At 37.5% G+C, this 27144-nt stretch overlaps 1 protein-coding gene across 1 annotated transcript; it reads left to right on the top strand.

Annotated features, from left to right (window-relative positions):
- Nucleotides 1-2509: 2509 nt before the first annotated feature.
- On the top strand, nt 2510-25567 carry LOC128992961 (folylpolyglutamate synthase, mitochondrial-like). The gene is made up of 24 exons (XM_054416708.1): nt 2510-2705; nt 11622-11740; nt 12547-12796; nt 13835-13971; nt 15780-15960; nt 16902-17011; nt 17219-17249; nt 17622-17681; nt 17766-17825; nt 17910-17969; nt 18054-18113; nt 18198-18257; nt 18342-18401; nt 18774-18833; nt 18918-18977; nt 19206-19265; nt 19350-19409; nt 19494-19553; nt 19638-19697; nt 19926-20070; nt 21501-21723; nt 22325-22464; nt 23171-23277; nt 25289-25567. Exons 1-24 carry the CDS (start codon nt 2574-2576, stop codon nt 25445-25447), a joined length of 2454 nt encoding a protein of 817 aa, XP_054272683.1. The 5' UTR covers nt 2510-2573; the 3' UTR covers nt 25448-25567.
- Nucleotides 25568-27144: the final 1577 nt, after the last annotated feature.

Below are 27144 nucleotides of genomic sequence, written 5' to 3'. Positions count from 1 at the left end.
CTCCAATTTTATTTATATAGATTCTCATTGGTTGCAATTTAATAAGTGGTGTAGCAAAACACAAACACAAAATTTATTGAAATGAAATTAAGTCAATGTTAAGTGAATACTATTAATAAACATATTTGCGACATAAAGACATTTAATTGAAGCCTAAAAACAGTTCGAAAAAGGCATTCTATTCTTTATACTAGTAAAAATTAAAATGAGGGTATAAAAAATAGATCATGTTGATCAATGTACATTCATCTTGTCTTGAAAAAATAAGTATTTAAAAGCTTACTCCAAACATAATGAAGTTGATCGGTTGTTAACAAAATGTCATCATTTTTCAAACCATGTAAACCTTATAGTTTTCCAACTGTTGCCTTGTTTATTTTTTCTTTTTACGTTTTTTTTTTTACTTTATGATGTTTCAATTAATGGTTTAAATATTTATAGTATATATATTTCTGAACAAGAACATATACCCATGTATACATATATATAACTAATAAACGTTCCATAAGCATTTTACACGAGAAAACACTATTCGGCAAGTAGCCGGTCATCGTAACCGGTCATCATTAAGGAGCTTGGACGTCGTGCAACAGCGCTGAGCTATATTGGACGTCGTGCAACAGTCAAATATTTATTGGACGTCGTGCAACTGGCAGCGACTTTGGACGTCGTGCAACACTCCCGCAAATGTAACTTTTTTACAATTCTATAGTGCGCTGTTTCACGACGTCCAAGTGTCACGACGTCCAAAGCTTGTAGAAAGACTATATTTTTGGCAGTTACTGTACTTTTGGACGTCGTGGCACTTGGACGTCGTGCAACAACTCAAAAATTGTGTTTTGGACGTCGTGGCACTGAATACCTAAGAGTCTAGGCAAGAGGAAATTTTGGTGTCCACAGAGCGTTGCATGAGTGGACAATGTGCCTTTGCTGTACAGACAAAAAACGTGTGTATTATTATGCGTTTTGCATATTACAAAAAAAAGTAGATGTGGTTTGTGCCCAGCACGCTTACCGAGTTCAGTCTACCGGCTTGGGCTCCCCTTCCTTCAAGAAAAGCTAACCTCCTTTGTGCATTAGCAAATAACTTTAAAGCCACTTAATAAAGTACTATAGTTAAGGTAAATATTAATTTCCACTTGAAGATTTATCTTACAAAAATTATTTTTTTAGTGTGGCCTTGGTCCGATCGGAATAAAAACAACTTAGTTTGCCTATTTAATGCCTAAAGAATCAGTGTACCAAATTTCAGCCTCCTAGGTAAATGGTAAGTGGGAGAATTAGTGATGAGTGAGTGAGTGAGTGAGTCAGTCAGCGAGGGCTTTGCCTTTTATATATACAGATAAAAGGATGGTACCTTATTAGTTATTTTGTTATAATAAATTAATCATTTGATAAAGTTTGTAGTTTCATTCGGCAACCTGTCACACCAGCATGATAAAAATAAGGTAGAAAATGGAATTTTAGTCACTAGCGCTTTCTGTGACTGGGACTGGCTCACACGACAATGATTTTTTTTAAATGCAAAATTGTTGACAACTGGTCCATAGATGGGACGTCTACTTCAGTATCCAATAGGCAATGGTAGGACGGATAGTATCTTGAAGCCAGGACACTGGCACTACACGAAATCTTTGCACGACGAAATTTACCATAACTCCCAGGTCGTACTTATCGTAATATTCATAATTAAACGTTACGGAACTGCCCGTTCTTGGAGACTAATCGTTTTAGCATAGATAAAACATACTGCTCAAGGAGTATGTTTTATCTATGGTTTTAGTATTTAAGGAACCGGTTAGAGAATTTAGACACCCCATTTAACTCGGTTGGGAATGGGAGTGCCTTGATGGATAACCTCTCGAATTTTGTCAATGATACCCCTAAAGCAAAGACATGCACCAGGCAAATTTCAATCATTAAAGCACTCAACCAAAATGTCAAGTCACTAACATGTCAAGTCTTGTTCGATGCATGGTCGCCATTTCAATTAAAAGTATTAAAGTTTTAAAAGTATCACCATTGACTATATATACCTACATATTACCCACAAACATCCCCTCTATGACATACTTTGCAACTGCCAAGTTATCATTAGTTTTTAACGCAGAACACATTCCCGGACAACATCCTGTCCCCGGAGGCACTTTCCCATGGCGGCTAAAATAAAAGAGGGCTTCAAGTTTTGCATATAAAGTTGATATATATTGTGCAATCAAAAGTAAATGGTTCATTTATTCATACATGATAACACATCTAATACACATAGCTAATATTCACAAATATATGTATAGAGTCAACGCGCTTGATATTATTATCCCCAATACTGTCTTTTGTAGCATTTTCTGGTACTCTTTTGGCGGGTAGCAGACGGAAATGATGTTACGTGTTGTTATGTCGGTTGCTTGGTTGCTTCGTTGCTTCTGCTTGTTTACATAACAACATGGAAATTGGAAAACGTGGGATAACCTCAAACGGCATTGACCCGGTTAATTCGGGTAACAAAAACGAAAAACGATAAAACAAAGAAATTCAAACGCACGCATATTACTTATCAATTGTTTGTTTGATGTATGAACACATCAAGCTGTTTTTCAATGTCTATACGCATAGAAGTAAAGAAAATTGGGCAAAGGGTTGTTCTTCAAAGAAATATTATAATGAAGCTCCACAACAAACCAGTTGGAAGAAACCCAGGTTATAAGGTAACATTTAAGTTAACTAAGTTATGTCAATGAGATGATAAGATTGCTGTGTACTTGAGTATTACTTATACAAATTTAATTAAAACCCCGGTTTATTTAAAATATGCAAACATAGTTTGCAATAGGCCTACAGTAAATTTAATATGTCCAGTAGGCCTAGGTCTGCTGTACTTTTGAAGAAATTTATTCAACACAATGTGTGTTACATAATGTGGAGTTAATAAATAACTAAAACACTCAAGATGAAATAATTGATTTTCGTCCTACCTCATTATTAGCCTACGGTACCTATATTGGTGTTGTGGTGATATTTTTTACCCTTACTTACATGTTGAAAACTTATTAGGCCTACTAAGTTAAATAGTAATGCAAGTACAAATCAATAGAGCTAAGGTTGGTTTCCACTAGGCCTATGACTTTCTAATAATTCACTTTACACAGTTAAAGAAAGAGTTTAGCCTACCAATAGTTATCAGCTATGAATATGTCTGGTGGTATTTGGGATTTTGGGAAGAGAAGAGTCACTCAATAACGACCATTTAGTTACACTATCTGTAAATAATAAACACTAATATTGCCTAATTTAAGCCTACGTTATTTATCATTCATTATTAATTTACAGAGCAGGCCTGGCTAGTATAAAAGTAAATATAGGTGTATCAGATTAGTAGACAAATTCACAAATTATTGAGTCTGCAGGAACATCTAGCCTTTAGAGGGTTTAACCATTAGTACAACTAAAAACTAACATGAACAAGGGCGCACTAGGCTATAATAAACAGTTTTTATCAATGGAAACAAAACAATTCAAACATTCATTTGGTATGAATACTATGTAACTTAAATACTTGATTCCTTCATCTTTGACCAACAAAAGCTGGATAGTTAGCATAAAAAACCTATAACTTAAAAACACCATAAACATAAAAGTTATATACAATTTAAGCTGAACTGATGGATGTGACTTGGATTTTTTTTGGAAAGGCGAGTGGCTCGTCAATCAGTTCTTTGGTCAAGTACATTAGCTTACTGACTAGGCTCTGGTGAAGTGCGAATTTGAATTGTTTTGATTCTAGGGTACGGATGCTTGTCGGTAGCGTGATGAATAATTTTATCGCTAGCGATGGGTATAAATTCAGTGTATGGCTAAGTCGACAGCGGGGTGCATCCAGGTCATAAGCTCTGCGGGTCCCATAGTTGTGCTGTATATTTCTGGTTAAAAAGCCGTTTATGTTTTTTTTCTCTCAGAAGGACTAGGGTGTTCAATGTACACTGAATGTAAACTGTTTAAATGCCAAGTTCTTTGAAAATAGTCCGACAGTGGTCGGTAGGGCCAAAGGATGTTATCAGTCTTAGTGCCTTCTTCTGCAGCAACAGCACACTCTGGGTCGTGTGGCTATGTAATTTAAACATGAAGAAATTAGGCATCACCACATTGGGTTGGATTAACCAATGTATTCCAAAACTTGTTATTACACAATATCTTGATGTAGGTATTTATTAGCCTACCTACTGTAGCTAAGAGAAGAGAGGTATTATTTTATTTGCTCTCGTGGCTGGATATTTTCTAAATCATTCATAAGTTTATCCATAGAGTACGGTATGGAACAATTGCATTTTTAAAAACTGAAATTGTTCGACCACTACAAAAACTCAACAATATTAGATTAAACAGAAAGAAAAAGCATATATAGGCCTAAGTGGAATGGGTGTGTGGGAATCATAAAGTAATTAACTTAAGACAGAGAAGTTTTCTTATTTTTGGCCAATCACGACAAGTTAAAACTGTCTTAACTGGCCAAATAAAAGGATGTCAATTTCTTTACAAACATAACTAGTTAAAAAGAGTGATAACAGTTTAAGTACGAGGCAGCCTTAGGTTACCATCATTCTATGAATATCAAACACCCCCGCCGCAGCAAACCTGCCGACTAAACGAATTTCCATTTGTCTGAATTGATTTTCAACTAAACCTATTTAAATAACATGAGGTTTGATGAGTACCTAGGTTTGCTGCTACAAGGAAACTAATACAGTGTATTTTTTTAGTAAAATATTAATAGCTTAGTATAAAATAAATAAATCTGCCAAGTTTGATAAAAATATATCCATAAACAAGCAAACTACAACAACACTTAACAATATTCTCCATAAGAATAGCCTACCATAGGAATTTTAAATTTACAAATTTTTGATTTTTATCTGTTACCAATAACCGTACAAAAACACTTTGATATACTAAATTATTTGTTTTTTTAAGCTCTTTAAAAAGGTCTAAGTAGAGAAAAATGCTTTGTTTTGAGGGTCAAAATGAAAAATACCCCCGCCGCAGCAAACCTGCAGACTAAGCGAATTTCTATTTGCCTGATTGGATTTACCCTAAAATGTCTCCTTAAAAATATAACATTTATTCCCTATTTAAATAGAATCAGTTTTACACATACTTAGGTTTGCTGCAACAGGGAGGGTAAAAGTGTTTTTTTATGTAAAATGTTAATAGGCCTAGTTAGTAAAAAATAAAAACATTTTCCAAATTTGGGCAAAATATGTTAATAAACAAGCAAACTACAACAGTTTACTTATTCTCCATAAGAATAACATGGGAATTTTAAATTAACAATTTTTTGGAATTTTCTCCGTAACCATTAGGCGCATTATAACGCTTCAATATACTAAATTATTTGTTTTTTTAAGCTCTACAAAATAGTTTGGAAAGAAATTGCAAAATTTTATGTTTTTTGGGTCAAAAATTGGAAAAACCCATTTTTACCCCATAAAAGCCCCCATAAACCCCCGTTCCCATGGTCCGATCATGCTGGTTCGCGAACTCGTTCGAATAAACGCAGGTTTACACGTTTGTACCAAATTTCATCAAAATCGGATCATTTTTGCTCGAGTTATCGCGCTAACGGACACATATATATATATATAAATATATATATAAATATATATATATATATATGAATTTGAACGGATGATGTTTTTGGCCTCTAGGGACCTCAAAACGAAAAAAAAAATCGGTCCCGGGTCCAGGTCTTACTATGAGTACTACGGTAATAGCTTATTCCCTATATGGGAAATTCGCTAAAAAAACAATTTTATACCCCATAAAGGGGTAGCGGATTTCTACCCCCGGATATTTACCCCCATGAAAAAACGCCTACGTCATTTTGACGTCATGAGAGGCGGGGCCTATACACGGTCAAGAAACAGCCCGCGACTGGAAATTTACCCCCAATATATTATTAAATGATTAACATGTAATTGTTTGATTATAAAGTGATTTGCCATAGCACGGAAATCTACCCCCGGACATCCACCCCCCGGACATCTACCCCCAGACATCTACCCCCGGACATCTACCCCCGGAAATCAACGGCTCTTCGGTTAAGCATTGTCTTGTAATATCTAGTATAGAGCATGCGATATGTCATTGTCTTGTTTAATTATCTATCTTCCTAATTCAATAAGCTGTAACAGTCTTTTTCACCCGACCTACTTCGCCGATTGTTACGATTGAGGTGTCATTTTAAAGCTTAAGATCTTGCGCAGAGCAAAATGGTAATTAAAAAGCATATTTTGATTAGGGCTTCAAAAGGTTGACCCTTAAGCCTTTGATTTATTCCTAGAAGGTGCTTCCAATGGTTGACCAACTTCCACACTATACAGTAGGCTAACAGTTTTAAAGGTGAAATGTGAGCAGATTACTAATCAGTTAAATTTTTAAGTCAGGTTGAAGACCAGAATAGATCGTCTGCATCTGTGAACAAGAGATGGAACACTACCCCAAAACGACTTTTCGTTCTCAATTGGCCCTCTATCAATAACCTGTGTTGCCTGTACAGCGAGGCATTTTGAGAAGGAGAAAACCGGCCGGATGAATGCTTTAGGTTTATCAATAACAAAGATAAACATGGTTTTAGTTACACACCGGTAATCTTTGAGTTGACTCATTTAAACTCATTGTAAATATTCATTGTTATTCATTTTGAAATAACTCCTTTAATACTTTGCAATTGCTCGAATTCGAGCAACATGTACACTAGTTACATATTATTGCACTTACGATTTATTTGATCCGTTTATTTACGTGAGTCACAACGTTTATAATCTTACTTGGTTTTATCGGAAATGGTTGAAGTATTTGTAAACAAAATGTAATAACAAATTTCCAGTGACAGCTAGAAAAAATCATCTTTATCCAGCTTTTTATCTTTCACAGCTGTTCGTTATTTCATTGATGTCGTATTCTCCAAACAAATCATTAGTATATCATAAATTACTGGTAAACATTAGGAGTAGCCTAAACTTGACAAAAATGCAAAATATTGGGGGTTTGAACAAAATTTATTTTAATTCAAAAGTAGTGAGGCCATATTTTAATGGCTTAATTTACTCGTGTCAATCCACCGAATCCAAAAAGACTATTTAAATCGAATCTCGATCGATACTCTAGTTTTTGAGAAGAAGGCCACGTAAAATGCCTTCTGGGCCTTGACAGACAAGGCAGAAATAGAGATAAAGACTTGTTTTGGCTTCTATAATGAATAAAACGTAAAAATGACCAAAAATATATAATTTTAAGCAATGTTCATACTACACTCTAATTTCATTAAAATAAATTCGTAAAACCAAAAGAACCATGAGGTAAAAATACCTTCCCTATCCCGAAATATCCAATTTTATTCTTTTACATTATTCTCCATTATTTCACAACCAGCATTGACAACCAGAACCAATCATAAAATGTGTTTATGTTTTATTTTTTACGATTAATTATTCGTGTAAACAACTAGACTTTTTAGCCAATGTAAAACTCCGGATAGTGTCTACAACATAGGGATTATGCTATTGCGTATTACTAGGGAGGTAATTGATAGTGAAAAAATTATTAATTCATTAATCAACCTGTGGCAGGCTTTTTATCAACATTTAATTGCATTTTTACCACAAGTAATCAGAAAATAACCTCCTTCAGTGATATGTTTTAAATTTAACGATCTGCGCTCATACATGTGCCGTTAGCTATGAGTGTATGTGAAAATTGGTTAACCATTTAAATCACTGTCTGAAAATAAATCAAATGCTTATGGGTTAAACTTTTGGAGCCCTTTATCAAAATATCCTTTTTAATTACAATTTGCGTTGCACTGAATTTTAAGCTTAAAAATGACACCTAAATCAGTTACAGCATAATGAATTGGGAAGATAGATGACATTAAACAAGACAACGACATATCACATGCTTAATACTAGATATTAGAGGGTAATTATCAAACAAAGAGCCATTGATTATTTTTATAAACCAATTACTAAAATCAACTACAACAATGAATATTGGCCGATACGTAGTTTAGCAGGGGGGGTAGATTACCGGGGTCAGAAATAAATAATTCCGGGGTCGGACATTTATGATTTGACCACTGGGGTTACATTTCTGGGGGTAGATTTCCGGGGTAGATATCCGGGGGTAGATGTCTGGGGGTAAATGTCCGGGGGTAGATGTCCGGGGGTAGATGTCCGGGGGTAGATGTCCGGGGGTATATGTCTGGGGGTAGATTTCCGGGGGTAGATGTCTGGGGGTAAATGTCCGGGGGTAGATGTCCGGGGGTAGATGTCTGGGGGTAGATGTCCGGGGGTAGATGTCTGGGGGTAGATGTCCGGGGGTAGATTTCCGGGGGTAAAGTTCCGGTATCAGGTTTATTAGCATTTTGATTAATTACAACTGTTAAGTAAACCGTGAAATGCGAGTTGATTGAATATATAATAATTTATCCATCCTAAAAGTTTGCGGTCGGAAATGTACCCCCATACATGTGACGTCAAAGTGACGTAGGCGTTTTTTCATGGGGGTAAATATCCGGGGGTAGAAATCCGGCGACCCCCCATAAACCCCTGCGTAAAACCCCATTCCCATGGTCCGATCATGCTGGTTCGTGAACTCATTCAAGTTTATACTGCCTTACACCTTTAGACCAACTTTCATCAAAATCCGACAAAAATTACCTAAGTTATCGCGTTCACGGACGTATATATATATATACAGGGTGACAAAAAACGGGTGTGGAAACGGCTTAGTATCTTTTTAACTAAATCCGTGAGAAAATTCAAACCTTTCACATTAAATTATATGTATGAAAACTACTTTTTGAAAGCATTACCATTTTTTACCTTCACCAGGGGACGGTACATGAGGAGTAGGTAGCCTACATAATCTTTAATGTAAGTTTTGTTTAAGGAAAGGCTCTAGGCCAGGATTTTAAATTGTAGAAAAAGGAGGATAGCAGCTAGCTTACCTTGAAAATGTGGGTAGGCCATAGAACAAGTAGAAAAACATTTTGCACACAATATTTCGTCCCCTAAGGAAGGAAGACTTGACAAAGTCCCTTAGGGGACGAAATATTGTGTGCACAATGTTTTTCTACTTGTTCTATGGCCTACCCACACTTTCAAGGTAAGCTAGCTGCTATCCTCCTTTTTCTACAATTTAAAATCTTAAATGTAAGCATAGGTTGATATGCACACCATTTTAAAGGGCTGATCAAATGGAGTTCATTGCTGGAAACCGCGTCTCAAAAGGTTCATCCGAACTTCAAACAAACAAACAAACACACAAACTTTCACATTTATAATATTAGTAAGAAGATTTTATTTTGCAAGTTTTCCTTTTTGTGACACAGATAAGTTCTATGAAGGGTAGGGCGTAGCCTAATAATATTGGTTCACATAAAACAATAGATTAACAGAATGTAACTACTTGATTTTGGTTTTTGTTTGGCTTTTAGACGTTGTTACGTAACAAAAGTCTGGTTTAATTGTCATTGTACTATCTTTTAGTAGCTTGTATAAAATAAAAAAATAAAAAAGGGGCACTGTAGCAATAGGGGATAATAGGGGTAACTCCAACAACCATTGCAGTTTTTTTTTCAAATTAAATTACAGGACACATTAAAAAATTCTTATCACAAAGTAACAAATTGTAGGCAATTTAATTTGTATGTTTTGTTTAATTATCTAAGATTGTTGTGTCAAATTAAGATACTGCATCAACCATAAATCTAATTTTTAAAAGGAAGTAGTTATTAAGTTGCTATCAGAAATAGTTTATCTTCTAAATTGAGATTCTTTGCTTTATCACTGATTGGAAACATAAGTTTGTCCAATCTTGGTTGAGAAAGATTTCAATACTGGACAGCCCACTCTTTGATTTAGTTTGATTGGCTTGTGTTAGTAGCTATCCTTGAACCACTTTTTGTTGACTGCAAAAGTTCTCAGTGACATGATTCAAGTTAAAGGAACATAGTTTTATTATATTACGAGCTTTTCTGAGTAAATATACTTAAGTTTTTCAGAGTTTTAATACTTGGAACACAATGTCATCTGGAATTCAGGTATGCAAGTTACAACTCTTATAGTAAAATAATGTCATGCTATGTTACATAATGATATACCATGCTAACTCGTAGTGTAATAACTGATATTTACCAAAACATTGGCATTTTTAAATTTAAGAGACCGGTCAAATCGCTGATCGTTTTACTTACTATCTATTCCAACCCAGCCTTTTGTTACATAACTTCATTAATTGACTGCCAAATCCCAAATGACAAAATGAGATTTGGGTCGAGACCAACTCAAACTTTTAGTTGTAACTTGCTCTTATGTAAATTAGTTCCTATAACACCTTTATAAACCTTTCTTGTTGTTATAATTCAAATATAATTGTGGCCTACAATTCAAGGAAATTCAATCACTACTATACCCCTGGATAAATAATTCATTCCCTCTATCTTTGTAAACCTTACTTAATTTAGAAATATCTAGAAATGAATCTAAGATCTTTCTATATCAATGTGTTAGAAGTATTAACTGGAAGTGTTTCTCTATACAATAAATATGACCTGTTTTGAATAGGTTAAGTAACAAACACTGTAGTCTACCAACACTCTTCAAATACGTTACATGATTGTAAAACTCTAATACAGGTACTGCACACACTTTCAAATGTGTTGACTTTTCTCAAATGTTGGTAACAAAATGTCACACTAAAATCAGGGGTTCTACAAGGCCAGTTTTAGAGTAAGGGTCTTTTTCGATTATCAGTAGTTCGCTTAAGTACGCCACAAAGAGGCTCCTTGCCACTTACTGGCATCATTTGTAAACAGAATGACACCATTTGCAGCTCTGTAGCTGTCATGTACGCTTCGTTGTGTGTTTAAACAAAATTGTAAACCATCCAATCTCCCATTGTGTGTGAGATAAGGTCAGTGATAAGTTTTTTGATTACGAGAAACATAACCGATGCAGCTATTTATCGCCAGATGACTGAAGGCTATAGCCCGAGTGAGGGTAAAGTGCGGAAATGGGTTATACAGTGTAAAAATGGCCGTGAAATCCTTTTCCCTTTGTGGTCATCTGTGAGAATTCTACCCACCAAAAACACAACTCGTTCCAAGATGAACATTTTCACAGCCATTTTTACTCCCTAGTCTATATCTGAACTTTCCTCGCTATCATTGCATCAGGATCATACACTTCTGTCATATGTGGATGAATGCCAGCATCGGATATGCTTCTTGTGATAAATATTTATCACTGACCTTATCTCGCAAGCGGCCTGAGATTGGGTGGTTTAAACAATTTAAAAAACACACAGCGAAGCGTACATCATGTCAGCTGCAGAGATTCAAATAGTGTCATTCTGTTCACAAATGATGTCAGTAAGTGGCGAGGAGCCTCTTTGCGGCATACAAGCGAACTACCAATTCATATATAAAACTGGTCCTTACTTAAAAAACGCCCTCAGTTTTAAAAATCTTGTATTTTACTAACAAAGAAGTAATAGTTAAGGAATAGTTATCAAATTACGGTTGGATGTTATTTTAACAATATGTTTACTCCAAATTTTGGTTTCAGGAGGCTGTAGAAGCTTTGAATTCGTTACAAACAAATGCTCAACTTTTACAAAAATTACGAGCCAACAAGACACTTGGACAGGAAAATAATGTTATCAGAACAAAAAAATATCTTGAAAGGTAACTAGTAAACAAATTTTCACAGTAATCAAGCGTAATTTGTTTTATGCATGTCTATTTTCAAATATTTTATCATCAACAACTCCCCTTTTGGAATACCCGAAAGAATTCATGGACATACATTTGTGCATATAATATTTATAGATATATCTTTATACAATTTATTCATTCCACTGTAGACTCTTAAATAAAAAAAAAATCACCTAAGTACTAACTGAACCAATATAATTTATTATGGCGATCTAAGTGCAACCTTGTCCTAACATTATGAATTTGTTTTAACAAACACACTAAAAGTGACCAAAAGATTGCTTGGCCTGTATTTTATTCCTAAAATATGCATGGTTTTTTATGTACTAAAACATAACAATAATCGGATAAAACTTTTGTTAAAAGAATAACATTATTGTAACCGATCATGTCTGACTAGACTGATCAGGTGTAATATGGAACGTTAATCTCACACTTTTACTTTCAGTTCAACTGGCAAGTAATCATTATTCATAACATAACATAGTCAAGTAGTGTACACGTATTCTCAGTTACCAACCACTCTAAGGATTGCTGAACTTGAGTGAAAACTGCAACCGCAAGGATTTGATACTCCTGTAACAACATAGATGAAATTCCAAAACCGCAGCTATCGAGTTTGAAACTTGTTTAGGGCAGTTAGTTATTAAGTGTACTGGATCGTCAATTGTCTAAGTATTGATTGCAAACAGTAGTAGTTAGATTACAATAAACAATATTTTAAGCTACGGAAACACTTAAAACTAAATATCTACCGCTAATTACCTTTTTCTCAGATCAGGGGTAAGTTTGGACAAGCTGGACCGTGAGCTGTCCGTGATCCATGTATCTGGCACCAAGGGGAAGGGATCCACCTGTGTTATGTGTGAAGCCATCCTCCGTCAGATGGGCTACAAGACAGGCTTCTTCTCCTCTCCGCACTTGGTGGCCGTCCGCGAGCGCATCCGCATCAACCAGGCACCGCTGTCTGAGACGGAGTTCACCAAACACTTCTGGACAGTGTATAACAAGCTTGCTGCCGCTAAGGTACGGTGAAACTGAAGTGGTGTGTTGTGAGATTAGATTCATACGATGCCAATACACCAGGATAACTTATGTATAATAAGGTGAAAATGAATCAAGATTTATTGCAAATTTGTTACTAATTACAGCTAAACCCCTTTAAACTAAACTCCATTTGACTGAAACTGGAAAAAATTAATCTATTAGTCTAAAAAAATTTGTAGACAATCGGAATGGTTGGCCGTGGCGTAGATAGTTGGCTCAGCTTTGACTGAGTCATTCTCAGAAAAAATATATTTAGTGTATATAGTTGTAGATTTTAAGATCTCAGTAATTAAAATAATGTTAAAAATTGATGTTTGTAGACTCCTTTGAATTAAAATAGCAAAATAAATAGGTTATCTAAAACGGTCTGGCTGCCTTTATTATTTTAGGCTCAGGTTTTATGTACTACAAACTATAATCATTACTAAAATGTTTGTATTTTAAATTTTTTCTCAAGATATCATGGGTCTATCATACCCTTCCCCTGGAGCCACAACTACTTTGGAAAATGAAATCAGTCAACAATAATTTGTGACATATAAATTATTGTTGACTTGTTTGGTTTCTATTAAAAATAATTGTCACTAGAGGTCAATTCAAGATGGAGGCTAAACATGCCTCTACAGTACAAGCTCTCAACACTCTAAAACTAATTAATTTCCAATGATTGTGTGCTTTTTGTGCTCACAACATATCAGAGCTTGCAATGGATGGGGGTAAATTTATGTTTAACTATTATATAGAAGCTAACATCGCATGTGAAAAAGACTAATCTACAGATTTTCAAAATTATTCTGTAAATACTTAAATAAACAATTACAAAGTTTCAGTTCATCCAGGGCATAGTTTAAATCTTTGTGAATATTTTACAGTTTATCTCAATTCGATAAACACTTTAATAATGCCACGAGGTTCTTTTTTGTAAGACCATGTTTACGTGGTAACCAGCCGTGGGGGGGGGGGGGCTCTTAATTCAAAACATGATAGGCTAACTAATTATTTTTGCAAATATTTTAGGATGATGAACATGATATGCCATCCTATTTCAAGTTCCTCACAGTAATGGCTTTTAACGTTTTTCTCACGGAGAAAGTCGATGTGGCTATCATCGAAGTTGGAATTGGCGGAGAATATGACTGTACCAATGTTTTCAAGTGAGTTTGATTTGTTAAAATTACAATTATTTTATTTTACTGCATTAATTACATAATCAGTTTGACACACAAAAGCAGTATGTATTAGTTTTATTGCAAATCTATAAAGCAAAGATAGAATAATTTAAGGTGTGTATTGTAAATTTGTCTAAAATTAAATAAGTTTAGGTAAATCTATATAATTAATACGCTACATGAAACTTTGTCGGTTGAATTCCTCCGCCATTTCTAAACCGTTTTTATCCATTGATGTCTCATTGAAAAGAGCGTGTCACGTAGATTTGCAAACTGGCCTTACATTTTTGATAAAGGCCCTTGGGCTCTGCCCCAGTGGCTTTGAAAGTTCCCATGTTATCCTTATGAAGAACATAATTGTTTACATTTTGATCAGCTGTATAATTTAATTGCTGTTATTTATTTTTCAATTCAATGAAATGCGTTGAGCACGTTCATTTTAAAACAATGCTATTTGAGTTTGTGTAAACATAACCCTCAAGACAAGTGTTAGTATGGTTGTATCTTAAATTTGTGTATTTATCGTTGTTTTGTGTCGCTATGACGGATCGTGTTAGCATGATTATAACTTAAATTTGTGCATTTATTGTTCTTTTGTGTAGCTATGATTTGTTTATTTGTTGTTTTTTCATTTAAATGCCTCCGAAGCGACGACAACGAAACATAGACAGGAGGCGTAATCGTGATAACGACCGCAGCTACAGAACAGTGGCGCGTGTAATAGGCTTAACTCATTACAGTCAGCACCTGACCCTGGACAATCTCAACTATTAGGTTACAAATGCGCTCTAACACTACCCCAAAACGACTTTTCGTTCTCAATTGGCCCTCTATCAATGACCTGTGTTGCCTGTACAGCGAGGCATTTTGAGAAGGAGAAAACCGGCCGGAATGCTTTAGGGTTATCAATAACAAGGATAAACATGGTCTGAGTTGCACACCGGTAATCTTTGAGTTGACTCTGTTAAACTCATTGTAAATATGACTGTTATTAGTTTTGAATACTTTGCAAACTCACTCCTGTAATACTTTGCAATTGCTCAAATTCGAGCAACATGTACACTTACTAGTTATTATTATTTTTACTCAAATATAATGGACACATTAGATTCAGTTGCATAAAATCCAGATAGACGTACCATGAACTGAAGCTGTATGGTGCGGTAGGTAGTCTGTGGTTAATGAGGTGCACACCTTTTTCTGGTCGAAAGTAAAGTTGGATTTTTCACCTAAGTATTGCTGAGTAGGTAGCTTTTCCAGATTAAATAATCAGCCTTTTACTGTCTATTCTATGGTGCATATTACATTAATGTAACTCTGCTATGCAAACATGTCCATAGTGTTTATACAGTACCTGTTGTAATGAGGTTAGTTTTTTGGAACAAACCCCACTGGCTTAGAAATAGGCCTACATTCAAACAACTTAATACTTTACTTTGAAATGGCTGCAATACGAATGTAGGTATTTTAAGCCAAGTATGAATGGAGAAGAGTGTAGGATACCTAAGAAAAGAGTTCCAAGTAGTTAAAAGTAGACAAAAAGTTCACAACACAATAAACTTGATATTTCACCCCTACAAGGGACTTCTTCATCCATTCCTTCTTCCTTTATTGTATTTAAGTTGTAGTGGTACTATTGCTAGAATAGGGTAATCTGGCAGTTAGCCTGCCAGGAGTGAACTGAGAAATTATTCAATTTAGAGCAACACAGAGCCATCAGACCTAATTTATTTGCAAGATTACTCTATAAAGACTATAGTGATGTTAAATACTGTGGTTACATCAATCACTAGGAGACCAGCAGTGGTGGGGATATCTTCGCTTGGACTAGACCATACGAGCCTTCTGGGCTCCACCATAGAAGATATTGCTTGGCAGAAAGGAGGAATCATGAAGCCGGGCACTCTGGCATTCACCAGTCCGCAGCCCCCTTCCGCTGCAACCGTGCTGCACCAGCGAGCTGTCGAGAGGAAGGTCTGTAAATCCTCAAGCATTTCATGTAATGTGGCTGTAATTCCACAAACTGCTTTGGTAACAAAAGGTTCAATGTGTTAAAATGTGTTATTATTGGTGGAAATCAGCATACCACTGCATTTCTTAAGGAATCCACCTAACATGAATTTCAGGACAAGTAAGGATGTAACATTGAGCACAAAGGCTTAAGTTTAGAGGATTTTCACTTATCTGGCTTACCTGGATGGGAAAGGGCCCACTTACTCAAGAAGCAGTAAACACACACAAACAGAATTTTTCACTGTCACTCAAATTTAAAACACAGAATGTTTGCGTTGGAAAGAGATACTCAAATTAACTTTCTTTTTTTATAAGTACAGTAGACTCTTGCTTATCCAGATCAACCTTGTCCGGAATCCCGCTAGTCCGGATTGGCAATCATGATTTTTTTTAGTGGCACAGTACAGTAGAAGTCTGATTATCTGAGCTAAACGGGACCGAGACTACCTCGGATGATAAAAAAATCGGATAACACGGCGGTAAAAATTATTACCGGTGGAACTGCATTTGCCGGGCTATCAATACTGTGTACCTGGAACAAAATTGAAAAAACTGCTATATAGGCCTACAGTACTGTATTTGCTCGACTCTCGATAGTTCGGATATTTTCGTAATCAGGACCGGACGTTCGCCGCATTAGTCCGGATGAGCGAGAGTCTACACTGATGCTCGAGACCCTTACCAGAGAGAGAGAGAGAGAAAATTCTTTATTTATTACAAACTGTTTTGCAGCAATAAATACAAAAAATAGAAATATCACATGGGTCACAATGACACCTGTGCGTGATACCACTAGCTCTATTCACCAACCCTGTGATTCGAGCAAAAATTCTTAGCCAGAATTCCAGACAGCCAAAACTTATCTTTTCCTAAATACAAACTGTGTTGATGTGTCGATACAGTGTCCACTGTGGGAGGTGCCACCACTCAGCACCTATGACTGGCAAGGACAGGAGATGAGTGTGGGACTGAGAGGGAGAGTTCAACAGATCAATGCATCACTGGCTCTATAGCTATCATGTAACTGTGTTGATGTGTCTATACGGTGTCCACTGTGGGAGGTGCCACCACTCAGCACCTATGACTGGCAAGGACAGGAGATGAGTGTGGGACTGAGAGGGCGAGTTCAACAGATCAATGCATCACTGGCTCTATAGCTATCATGTAACTGTGTTGATGTGTCTATACGGTGTCCACTGTGGGAGGTGCCACCACTCAGCACCTACGACTGGCAAGGACAGGAGATGAGTGTGGGACTGAGAGGGCGAGTTCAACAGATCAATGCATCACTGGCTCTATAGCTATCATGTAACTGTGTTGATGAGTCTATACAGTGTCCACTGTGGGAGGTGCCACCACTCAGCACCTATGACTGGCAAGGACAGGAGATGAGTGTGGGACTGAGAGGGCGAGTTCAACAGATCAATGCATCACTGGCTCTATAGCTATCATGTAACTGTGTTGATGTGTCTATACAGTGTCCACTGTAGGAGGTGCCACCACTCAGCACCTATGACTGGCAAGGACAGGAGATGAGTGTGGGACTGAGAGGGCGAGTTCAACAGATCAATGCATCACTGGCTCTATAGCTATCATGTAACTGTGTTGATGTGTCTATACAGTGTCCACTGTGGGAGGTGCCACCACTCAGCACCTATGACTGGCAAGGACAGGAGATGAGTGTGGGACTGAGAGGGCGAGTTCAACAGATCAATGCATCACTGGCTCTATAGCTATCATGTAATTGTGTTGATGTGTCTATACAGTGTCCACTGTGGGAGGTGCCACCACTCAGCACCTATGACTGGCAAGGACAGGAGATGAGTGTGGGACTGAGAGGGCGAGTTCAACAGATCAATGCATCACTGGCTCTATAGCTATCATGTAACTGTGTTGATGTGTCTATACAGTGTCCACTGTGGGAGGTGCCACCACTCAGCACCTACGACTGGCAAGGACAGGAGATGAGTGTGGGACTGAGAGGGCGAGTTCAACAGATCAATGCATCACTGGCTCTATAGCTATCATGTAACTGTGTTGATGTGTCTATACAGTGTCCACTGTGGGAGGTGCCACCACTCAGCACCTACGACTGGCAAGGACAGGAGATGAGTGTGGGACTGAGAGGGCGAGTTCAACAGATCAATGCATCACTGGCTCTATAGCTATCATGTAACTGTGTTGATGTGTCTATACAGTGTCCACTGTGGGAGGTGCCACCACTCAGCACCTATGACTGGCAAGGACAGGAGATGAGTGTGGGACTGAGAGGGCGAGTTCAACAGATCAATGCATCACTGGCTCTATAGCTATCATGTAACTGTGTTGATGTGTCTATACAGTGTCCACTGTGGGAGGTGCCACCACTCAGCACCTATGACTGGCAAGGACAGGAGATGAGTGTGGGACTGAGAGGGCGAGTTCAACAGATCAATGCATCACTGGCTCTATAGCTATCATGTAACTGTGTCGATGTGTCGATACAGTGTCCACTGTGGGAGGTGCCACCACTCAGCACCTATGACTGGCAAGGACAGGAGATGAGTGTGGGACTGAGAGGGCGAGTTCAACAGATCAATGCATCACTGGCTCTATAGCTATCATGTAACTGTGTCGATGTGTCGATACAGTGTCCACTGTGGGAGGTGCCACCACTCAGCACCTATGACTGGCAAGGACAGGAGATGAGTGTGGGACTGAGAGGGCGAGTTCAACAGATCAATGCATCACTGGCTCTATAGCTATCATGTAACTGTGTTGATGTGTCTATACAGTGTCCACTGTGGGAGGTGCCACCACTCAGCACCTATGACTGGCAAGGACAGGAGATGAGTGTGGGACTGAGAGGGCGAGTTCAACAGATCAATGCATCACTGGCTCTATAGCTATCATGTAACTGTGTTGATGTGTCTATACAGTGTCCACTGTGGGAGGTGCCACCACTCAGCACCTATGACTGGCAAGGACAGGAGATGAGTGTGGGACTGAGAGGGCGAGTTCAACAGATCAATGCATCACTGGCTCTATAGCTATCATGTAACTGTGTCGATGTGTCTATACAGTGTCCACTGTAGGAGGTGCCACCACTCAGCACCTATGACTGGCAAGGACAGGAGATGAGTGTGGGACTGAGAGGGCGAGTTCAACAGATCAATGCATCACTGGCTCTATAGCTATCATGTAACTGTGTTGATGTGTCTATACAGTGTCCACTGTGGGAGGTGCCACCACTCAGCACCTATGACTGGCAAGGACAGGAGATGAGTGTGGGACTGAGAGGGCGAGTTCAACAGATCAATGCATCACTGGCTCTATAGCTATCATGTAACTGTGTTGATGTGTCGATACAGTGTCCACTGTGGGAGGTGCCACCACTCAGCACCTATGACTGGCAAGGACAGGAGATGAGTGTGGGACTGAGAGGGCGAGTTCAACAGATCAATGCATCACTGGCTCTATAGCTATCATGTAACTGTGTTGATGTGTCTATACAGTGTCCACTGTGGGAGGTGCCACCACTCAGCACCTATGACTGGCAAGGACAGGAGATGAGTGTGGGACTGAGAGGGCGAGTTCAACAGATCAATGCATCACTGGCTCTATAGCTATCATGTAACTGTGTTGATGTGTCTATACAGTGTCCACTGTGGGAGGTGCCACCACTCAGCACCTATGACTGGCAAGGACAGGAGATGAGTGTGGGACTGAGAGGGCGAGTTCAACAGATCAATGCATCACTGGCTCTATAGCTATCATGTAACTGTGTCGATGTGTCGATACAGTGTCCACTGTGGGAGGTGCCACCACTCAGCACCTATGACTGGCAAGGACAGGAGATGAGTGTGGGACTGAGAGGGCGAGTTCAACAGATCAATGCATCACTGGCTCTATAGCTATCATGTAACTGTGTTGATGTGTCTATACAGTGTCCACTGTGGGAGGTGCCACCACTCAGCACCTATGACTGGCAAGGACAGGAGATGAGTGTGGGACTGAGAGGGCGAGTTCAACAGATCAATGCATCACTGGCTCTGCAGCTAGCTAATGCTTGGCAGAACAGAAACGTGTTTGGTAAGCTTTAGTCGCTGTATATTGCATTTCAAAATGCTCATAAACATGAAGTTTGAAGTTATAAATAATTTAGTGCATCAGTTTATATATAAGTTTTTTAGGCAGAGGGAAGAGGAAGTCTTTTTTAGGTTTTTTTCTGTTTTGTAGCATAAGAATTTGTATTCAATGTTCTTAACCTGAAAAGTGAAAATATACTGATTAAATTTCTTATCCACTAAACCAAATGCAGCAGTGTTCCATTGCAAAAACTTAACCTTAAATCTCCTAATGTATACGCTGTAGGTCCTAATTTGAACAAATATCACAACATTTCAAAAGGCTCAAGATCTAAAATTTGTGCTCTTTTCTTGGTTTAATCATAGACTAACCAACACAAGTAGACTTCTCATCCCATTGTAAATTTTGAAGCACGTTTTTTGTGTCTAGTTCATGTACGTGACACTGGGCGCTAGTGTCGACGAAACTTTGTTTCTATTATTTTGGGGTTAATTTCTTGATTTTTACTACTTTACTGTTTGGTTCTATAAATAACTAGGGGACAAGTTATTGTTTATGATTTGATCGTATTATTTGGCTAAACGAGGTTTTAAATGGCTGTAATAACGGGAAACAAATTGTAAACAAAACACGACCTCTACATAAACCGTACAGAACTAACAATAAAATTGTCTTCAGCTATTCCATAAGGATGAGAAATCTACTAAGGGAGTATGTTTTATCTATGGTTTAATATTTGGTGTTATTATTTCTTCCCTGAGACAAAATCGTTGGTGAACGAATGAAAGTGTTTTGTCTATTTGGACATGGTTGTTACTTGTGTAGTGAGCTGACAGATCTATCAGCTGACAGATGTTTTAAATAGTTTTATTGAATTTTGGTTGCTAAGAGGAGAAAAATAAACAAAGGGACATTCTTTTAGGCTTTTCCAACAAAAGTGGTTCAACCTTCTCGATAATAGTGAAGCTACATAAGGCTCAAAAGAGTTAACCCAATAGACCTTCCAAATCGTTTTTAGTTAAACTTTTTAAAATTTTTTGTATGTTAGTGCACTTGATGGAGTGTAACTAACCCATGATAAAATGATTATTAAATTTACTTATTGTTCTAGTATAGAATAGATTGTAAATAAATACTTGTAAAAAAAAAAAATTATTTGCTCTAAACAGTTAATTGTTAATTACTTTTAAAAGTAGGTATGATAAATTAAACAATAATATTTAGTGGAAACCTCTAGACTCTTATTTAAGGTATTTCTCCTATTTAAATGAGGTTCTTTTCACTAAACTTGGATAATCTATATACTGTACTATTCTTATCTTTCTTTAATTTTTTTTTTGTACTTCTTAATTCCTGAAAATTCACTCTCTCATTTTAAGCGAATCGCTCATCAACTTAGTTATTTAATTTAATTAATCCTAATTGTGTGTCAGACAAAAGTAAAGCTGGCTATGTGGGTGTGGCCAAGGCATTCCCAGTCAGCCATCCAGTGGCAGAGGGGCTGAAACACTGTTCATGGCCGGGCCGATACCAGATACTGACGAGGAAGTCTATCCACGGCACTTGCACTTACTACCTGGACGGGGCTCACACCATGGAGAGCATAGAACTGTGTGCTCAGTGGTTTCATCAAGCAACCAATAATATTGTTTCTAGGTGAGTAAATACTTGTAATGTGTCTTGCAGTGTTAGCTGAACAGGATTCAAGGGAGCGAGCTGGTGTAGTGGTTAGAGCGCGGGACTTTGTTCCCGGGTTCAAATCCCGCCATTCACAATGGATTTTATCTAAGTGATTCTGCCGCAACCCCTAGGTCTAGCCTGAAGTAATGTGAAAAACAATCCCAGGCTCGTGCCTAGCGTCCTAGAAAAAAAAAACTGAACAGGACTAACAAAATCGTCATATTGATTTCCCTCAACTTTCAGTTGCACAACAGTGCAGTAATAGTTAAAGTGCATTAAAAGACCTAGTTTGTTACTTATCATTATTCTAACCCAAATAAGGCTGTAAGAGTAATTAAGAAGTTTGGGTATTCAATAATCTTTTTTTATAATGTCTATTACGGTACTGATAAGTGTGAATGCTCAATAAAGGAATACTCAGCAAGACCTCGTTAGTAAATTTTAATTTTTTTTAGTTTATAGTTTAAATTTAGTATTATTTTTGGTTACTAGGCACTCAGCAGTCGCATTATCGTTTAGAGAGTTGACTCTATAACATGCATTACGTCCCAGTATTTTAACTATGTTTGGTTTTCAGGGGTGAGTGCCGCCACACCCTCATCTACAATGTAACGGGTGACAGAGATGCCTCGGAGCTGTTGTCTCCTCTTGTCTCTTGTCACTTTGACAGTGCCTTGTTCTGTCCCAATGTTCTCTCCTGTGACACCAAGGCTGCAGGTAACAGTTAAACATTAACATTACGTATCATTTATAACAGGGACGGGTGGCGTCGTCCTGTAATCCAGCTACTAGGAGATTACGAATTGTGGATATTTTTAGGCATGCACTGTGGATGCGATTCTCCCTGGTGTGGATTAATGTCCGCACGATTGAGTACTACGACTATCCGCAGAACTATCCTGAAAATTAGACCAATTCGTATATTTTGCCTTTTCAAGGCAAAATGTGGTCCGGATTCCACTATCAACTGTAGGTCCCTTAGTTGCCATTAGCTGTATGGGCTATTAATTAACAGGTGTGTCTAAGGAATAAGTCGGCCTTAGTCGCTAACAAGACTACAAGATCGCACCACTCATCCTACACTCGTCTCCATTCACTTAGCTTAAAATACCTACTTTGTATGGTCACCATTTCATTGAAAAGTATTAAAGTATTTTGAATATTTAAAGATTACAACACTGAGAGTGAGCAATATAATTTAGAAGTACTGTAGACTATACTAAATTCAATACATAATGTTAATTTGTGACTTTTAGTTGCAAACTGGGAAGATGTCTGGATGACTTTGAGATATAAATCCGAACTCATTATTGCTGCTTTTTTTCTAGTATAAACTGATTGTCTACCCACCTAAAGCACAGTTTAGCTGCTTCCCAGTGTTTATTAATCAAATATAACTTTGATGTATTGGTTTGGTTTTCAGATTTGACCAATCACATGGTTACGTCAAGACAGCAGCTGGACCGATGTGAGGAGAACAAGAAAACTTGGCTGGGTCTTGAGAGACAAACCAATGTCTTTGCTAATGAGGTAAGAAAACATGTTAGAAGAGTTTATGCCACTACAAACTTTAATTGGTTTTCTGTCTTTCAACCTGCAGAATTTTGACAAAATATATGAAAAATAAAGTTAAAGGTACATGTTTAAGTATTTTATTATTAGGTTTATACTTTATTGTCTCAAACTAGCTCCTGTTGTGGCTAAAAAATGAGTACGACTATCCGCAGTACATACTATCCTGATAATTAGACCAATTCGTATATACCAATGGCAAAAATGTGGTTCGGATTCCACTATAAACTGTAGGTCCTTTAGTTGCCATTAGCTGTATGGGCTATTAATTAAATGAAATGAAATGAAATGAAAAATCCTTTATTTTTTCAGGCAAAGTTAGGGCCACATGGCCCTTTCTTACACTTAACCTGACATTAAAAATATAACATAAATAATGTGACATAGGGATGACTTAATCTAATTAAACATAAAATATTTAACAATTCAAGTACCTACATATCTAAAAAAAAAACATAAAAATTTAACAAATAGAAAAACACATTCACACACTCTCGCATACACGCATCAGCAAACGCGCTAGGTAACAGTAGCCCTAGGACACGCCAGCCGAGACCATCTTCTCAAAATAGAGCTTTTTCAGTGCCGCCACAAACTGGGAACGTTTTTCAAGGGTCTTAATGTGTAGGGGGGTAGGCCGTTCCACAGACGACAAGCGGTAACAACAAAAGCCCTGCCATAAGCTGTGGTCACATGATGAGGTATACGCAATGTGATCGAAGAATAACGAGACATTCGTGAACTACCCTGAGACACAAATTTAAAATCGGATTTGAAATATTTTGGGGAGCCTGTTTTCAAAATTGAAAACACCAATGACAAAATTTTAACATTAATTAACAGCTGTGTCTAAGGAATATTTCGGCCTTAGTCACTAACAAGGCTACAAGATCCCGCCACTCATCTCCATTCATACTTGGCTTAAAATACCTACTTTGTATGGTCGCCATTTCATTGAAAAGTATAAGTATAAGTAAGTATAAACAAGCTTGCACTGTGTTCTTGGAGTTTCCTGAAGACCTTAAATGTAAATGCATAATTTAAATAAAGTAATGATCGGGAATATAGCATAGTTTCACTTGTTCTACACTTTAGTGAAGAAGTCGCTGGCTCTATTTTGCCTTTTTTACTTATTTTTTAAGAGAATGGGAGTTCTTCTGAGTCTAGTCTAGAGTAGAAATCAAGATGTAAGAACCGGAAGTAACCTAACCTCTAGGGGCTAACCTTGCTGTCTCTACACACCAAAAGCCTCACAACGTTCCGATTAACCGACCCTGAGATACATGTTAGACTTTTCAATAAATTTAAAACAGTGTGCTTTATCCATTCAATAATATTTTAAAAGAATCTGTTCACATTACACTATTTACACACTATTTATGTATGTTATATGCTACTTACAAATAAAGATTATTTGGATTTGGATTAATTTAGTTACTGTACTTCTGTTGTTCGAGTTGTTTTTAAAAGCAAGCTATTGTGATTTCGTAACCAAGAAGCCTATCCTTTGTTGTCATCAAAATTAGTAATTTTAGAATTTTTTTAAGCGAGCAGTTATTATTATTTGATACCCTAAAAGGCAACACAACATTGTATTGCACTTACCCTTTATATTTGCTACTAGTAGTGAGGCAAAAAGTATCGTATTTTATCTCACCCTAGAAGGTGTTAACGGTACTCCCATGTTTTTTCTGTCCCACCTTTATATCTTATGACGCTAGTTTTAGACCTGAACTGTTTTACTACTTCAGGTTAGTCCTAGAAGGTTGCGGCATTATCATATCATAGATCCATCGGTGATTGGCAGGATATGAATCCGGGACCTTGGGCACCGAAGCCCCACACTCTACCACTAGACTGGCTCGCTCCCCACTCCCATGAAAGTAAGCTATGCTTGTACCATAAAAACCTACTTCCCGGCCTTGTAGCGTAATATACTGTTACTTCTCAAGTTTCAATAATGTTTAAGGTAAAGACTTTTGGATCAGTGGCAGCCACATTGAAGCACATCGAGAGTCAGCCGGGAGACCATCAAGTGTTGGTGACGGGCTCACTGCACCTCATAGGAACAGTTCTGAGTGCTCTAGACCCAGACTTGAACAGCTTCTCTGCACAACCCATCAGATAACGGGTCTATCTCAACATAGGAACAAGCATGTTTGCTTATCAAAACTTTGGTAAGGAATTATCTTTTCCTACAGTTACCTAACAATGTACATGTTCTCTCACTGATTTGAGAAAGCAAAGTGGCCAATTCGCTCATCAGTGAGACAATGTTAACATTGTCTCACTCTAATTACTTTGTCTCACTCCAGATTTGCAACGTGAAGGCACGAAATAGTGAGCGCGTAACATGCAGGCAACGTCGTATGCGCGCGAAATACGTTGGCAGCACTGGCTGTAAATCAGCTGGTCAGCTGTTGTAACTGTTGTATTTGTCACTTCACATTAAATGTTATATTAAAAGTTCACTTCTGTGTAAAAATAGGTTATGTTTCTTCACCAATTTATTTGTTTTATGGTAACTGTAGGAAAAGTATAATGTGCAACTCGAGTTCAAAGTACAATTGCCTCACTCGAGAAACCATTCCTCACTCGCCTACGGCTCGTGAGTAAGGATTTCTCTCGAGTGAGTCAATTGCTCACTTTTCTCACTAGTTGCACAAATAACTATTTCCTACCACTGCATGGAAATGATCACATTGCCACAGCTGTAAACAGTACGCAAAACAGCTCATTTACCGGGAATAGATAATTCCTGCTCGCTAAACCAGCTGAATTTAACAGTTAGTGTTTCTACACCAACCACAGCCGTGGGTCTGGTGACTGGTACGTTAGCAACCGGCAAGCAAGTAAGATAACCTAAAAAACAAACTTAACCTATTGACATTTTATATACAGCTAAAAAGCTAATCTGCAAGTTTTGATAAGTTAATTATTATGGTGGTAGGAAAAATCTTGTGTGTATTACGAGCACAAATAGTCATTGCCACTCTCGAAATGTATGGCCGCACTCAGCTAAGGCTTCAAGCGGCCATGATGTACTTTGGGCTCTTAATACACAAATAGCTATTTCATACAGTTACCTAACAAAACCGCTATTTTCGCACTGTCACAAAAAAAAAAAAAAAAAAAATGGTTTGTATACATGTTCACTTTTGCCACATTCCAGATTTTTAACCTAAAAAACAAAATTGTAAGCCTTTCATAGCCAGGTGAGTTTGTGTATGCGTGAAAAGAAGTTGATAAACAAATGCCCCACAAATTGTAAATGCTCAAAAAGGGTCACCAGAATTAATTGTACACCCCCTCAAAAATAGTAGACAGAATCAGTCCAAAATAGTTTGTTAGGCCTAGCCAATGAACCCAAACAAGAATATTAGAACAAGTATCATCTGTTTCCTCGTGGGTGCACAAGAAAGTTAAAACACGCTCTTAAAAATGTATATTAGGTATTTTTTTATGGTAACTGTAGTAAAATTTTGTTATGTGTAATCCATGCTTGCCCCTTGCTACACTCAAGAAATTATTCCATGTGATTCAGGCAAGTAAATGTTTCTCTTGAATAGATAAGAGTCACTTTGCTCACCAGTGTTAGACAAGTTACTATTTAGGTTGTTGTTGTCCTGTACAACTCTGTCTTTGAATGTTTCTCTCTTTACCGATCCTATAAGATAGTTCATTTTACACTTTACTTTGGGAGTGATTGTAATCATTATGTTCATTTGAGGTCCACCACCACCAAGAATATGTTATTTTCTAACATACGTTACGTTACAGGAAGAATATTGTGCCAGAGATTAATTAATTAATGTATCAACAGCA

This window comes from Macrosteles quadrilineatus, unplaced genomic scaffold (assembly GCF_028750875.1).
Source record: "Macrosteles quadrilineatus isolate MER2022 unplaced genomic scaffold, UCM_ALF_1.0 Scaffold_4__1_contigs__length_99947679, whole genome shotgun sequence".
In the NCBI taxonomy this organism is placed as follows: domain Eukaryota; kingdom Metazoa; phylum Arthropoda; class Insecta; order Hemiptera; family Cicadellidae; genus Macrosteles; species Macrosteles quadrilineatus.
The sequence above is the reverse complement of the archived record's forward strand: the minus strand, read 5'-3'. Positions and strand labels throughout refer to the sequence as shown.

Excerpts from the sequence above, each read along its gene's own strand:
- LOC128992961 (XM_054416708.1), top strand. The coding sequence starts at position 2,574 with ATGAACACATCAAGCTGTTTTTCAATGTCTATACGCATAGAAGTAAAG. Across the intron at positions 18,834-18,917 it reads GGCAAGGACAGGAGATGAGT|TGTCCACTGTGGGAGGTGCC; the intron begins GTGGGACTGAGA and ends GTGTCTATACAG. Across the intron at positions 19,554-19,637 it reads GGCAAGGACAGGAGATGAGT|TGTCCACTGTGGGAGGTGCC; the intron begins GTGGGACTGAGA and ends GTGTCTATACAG.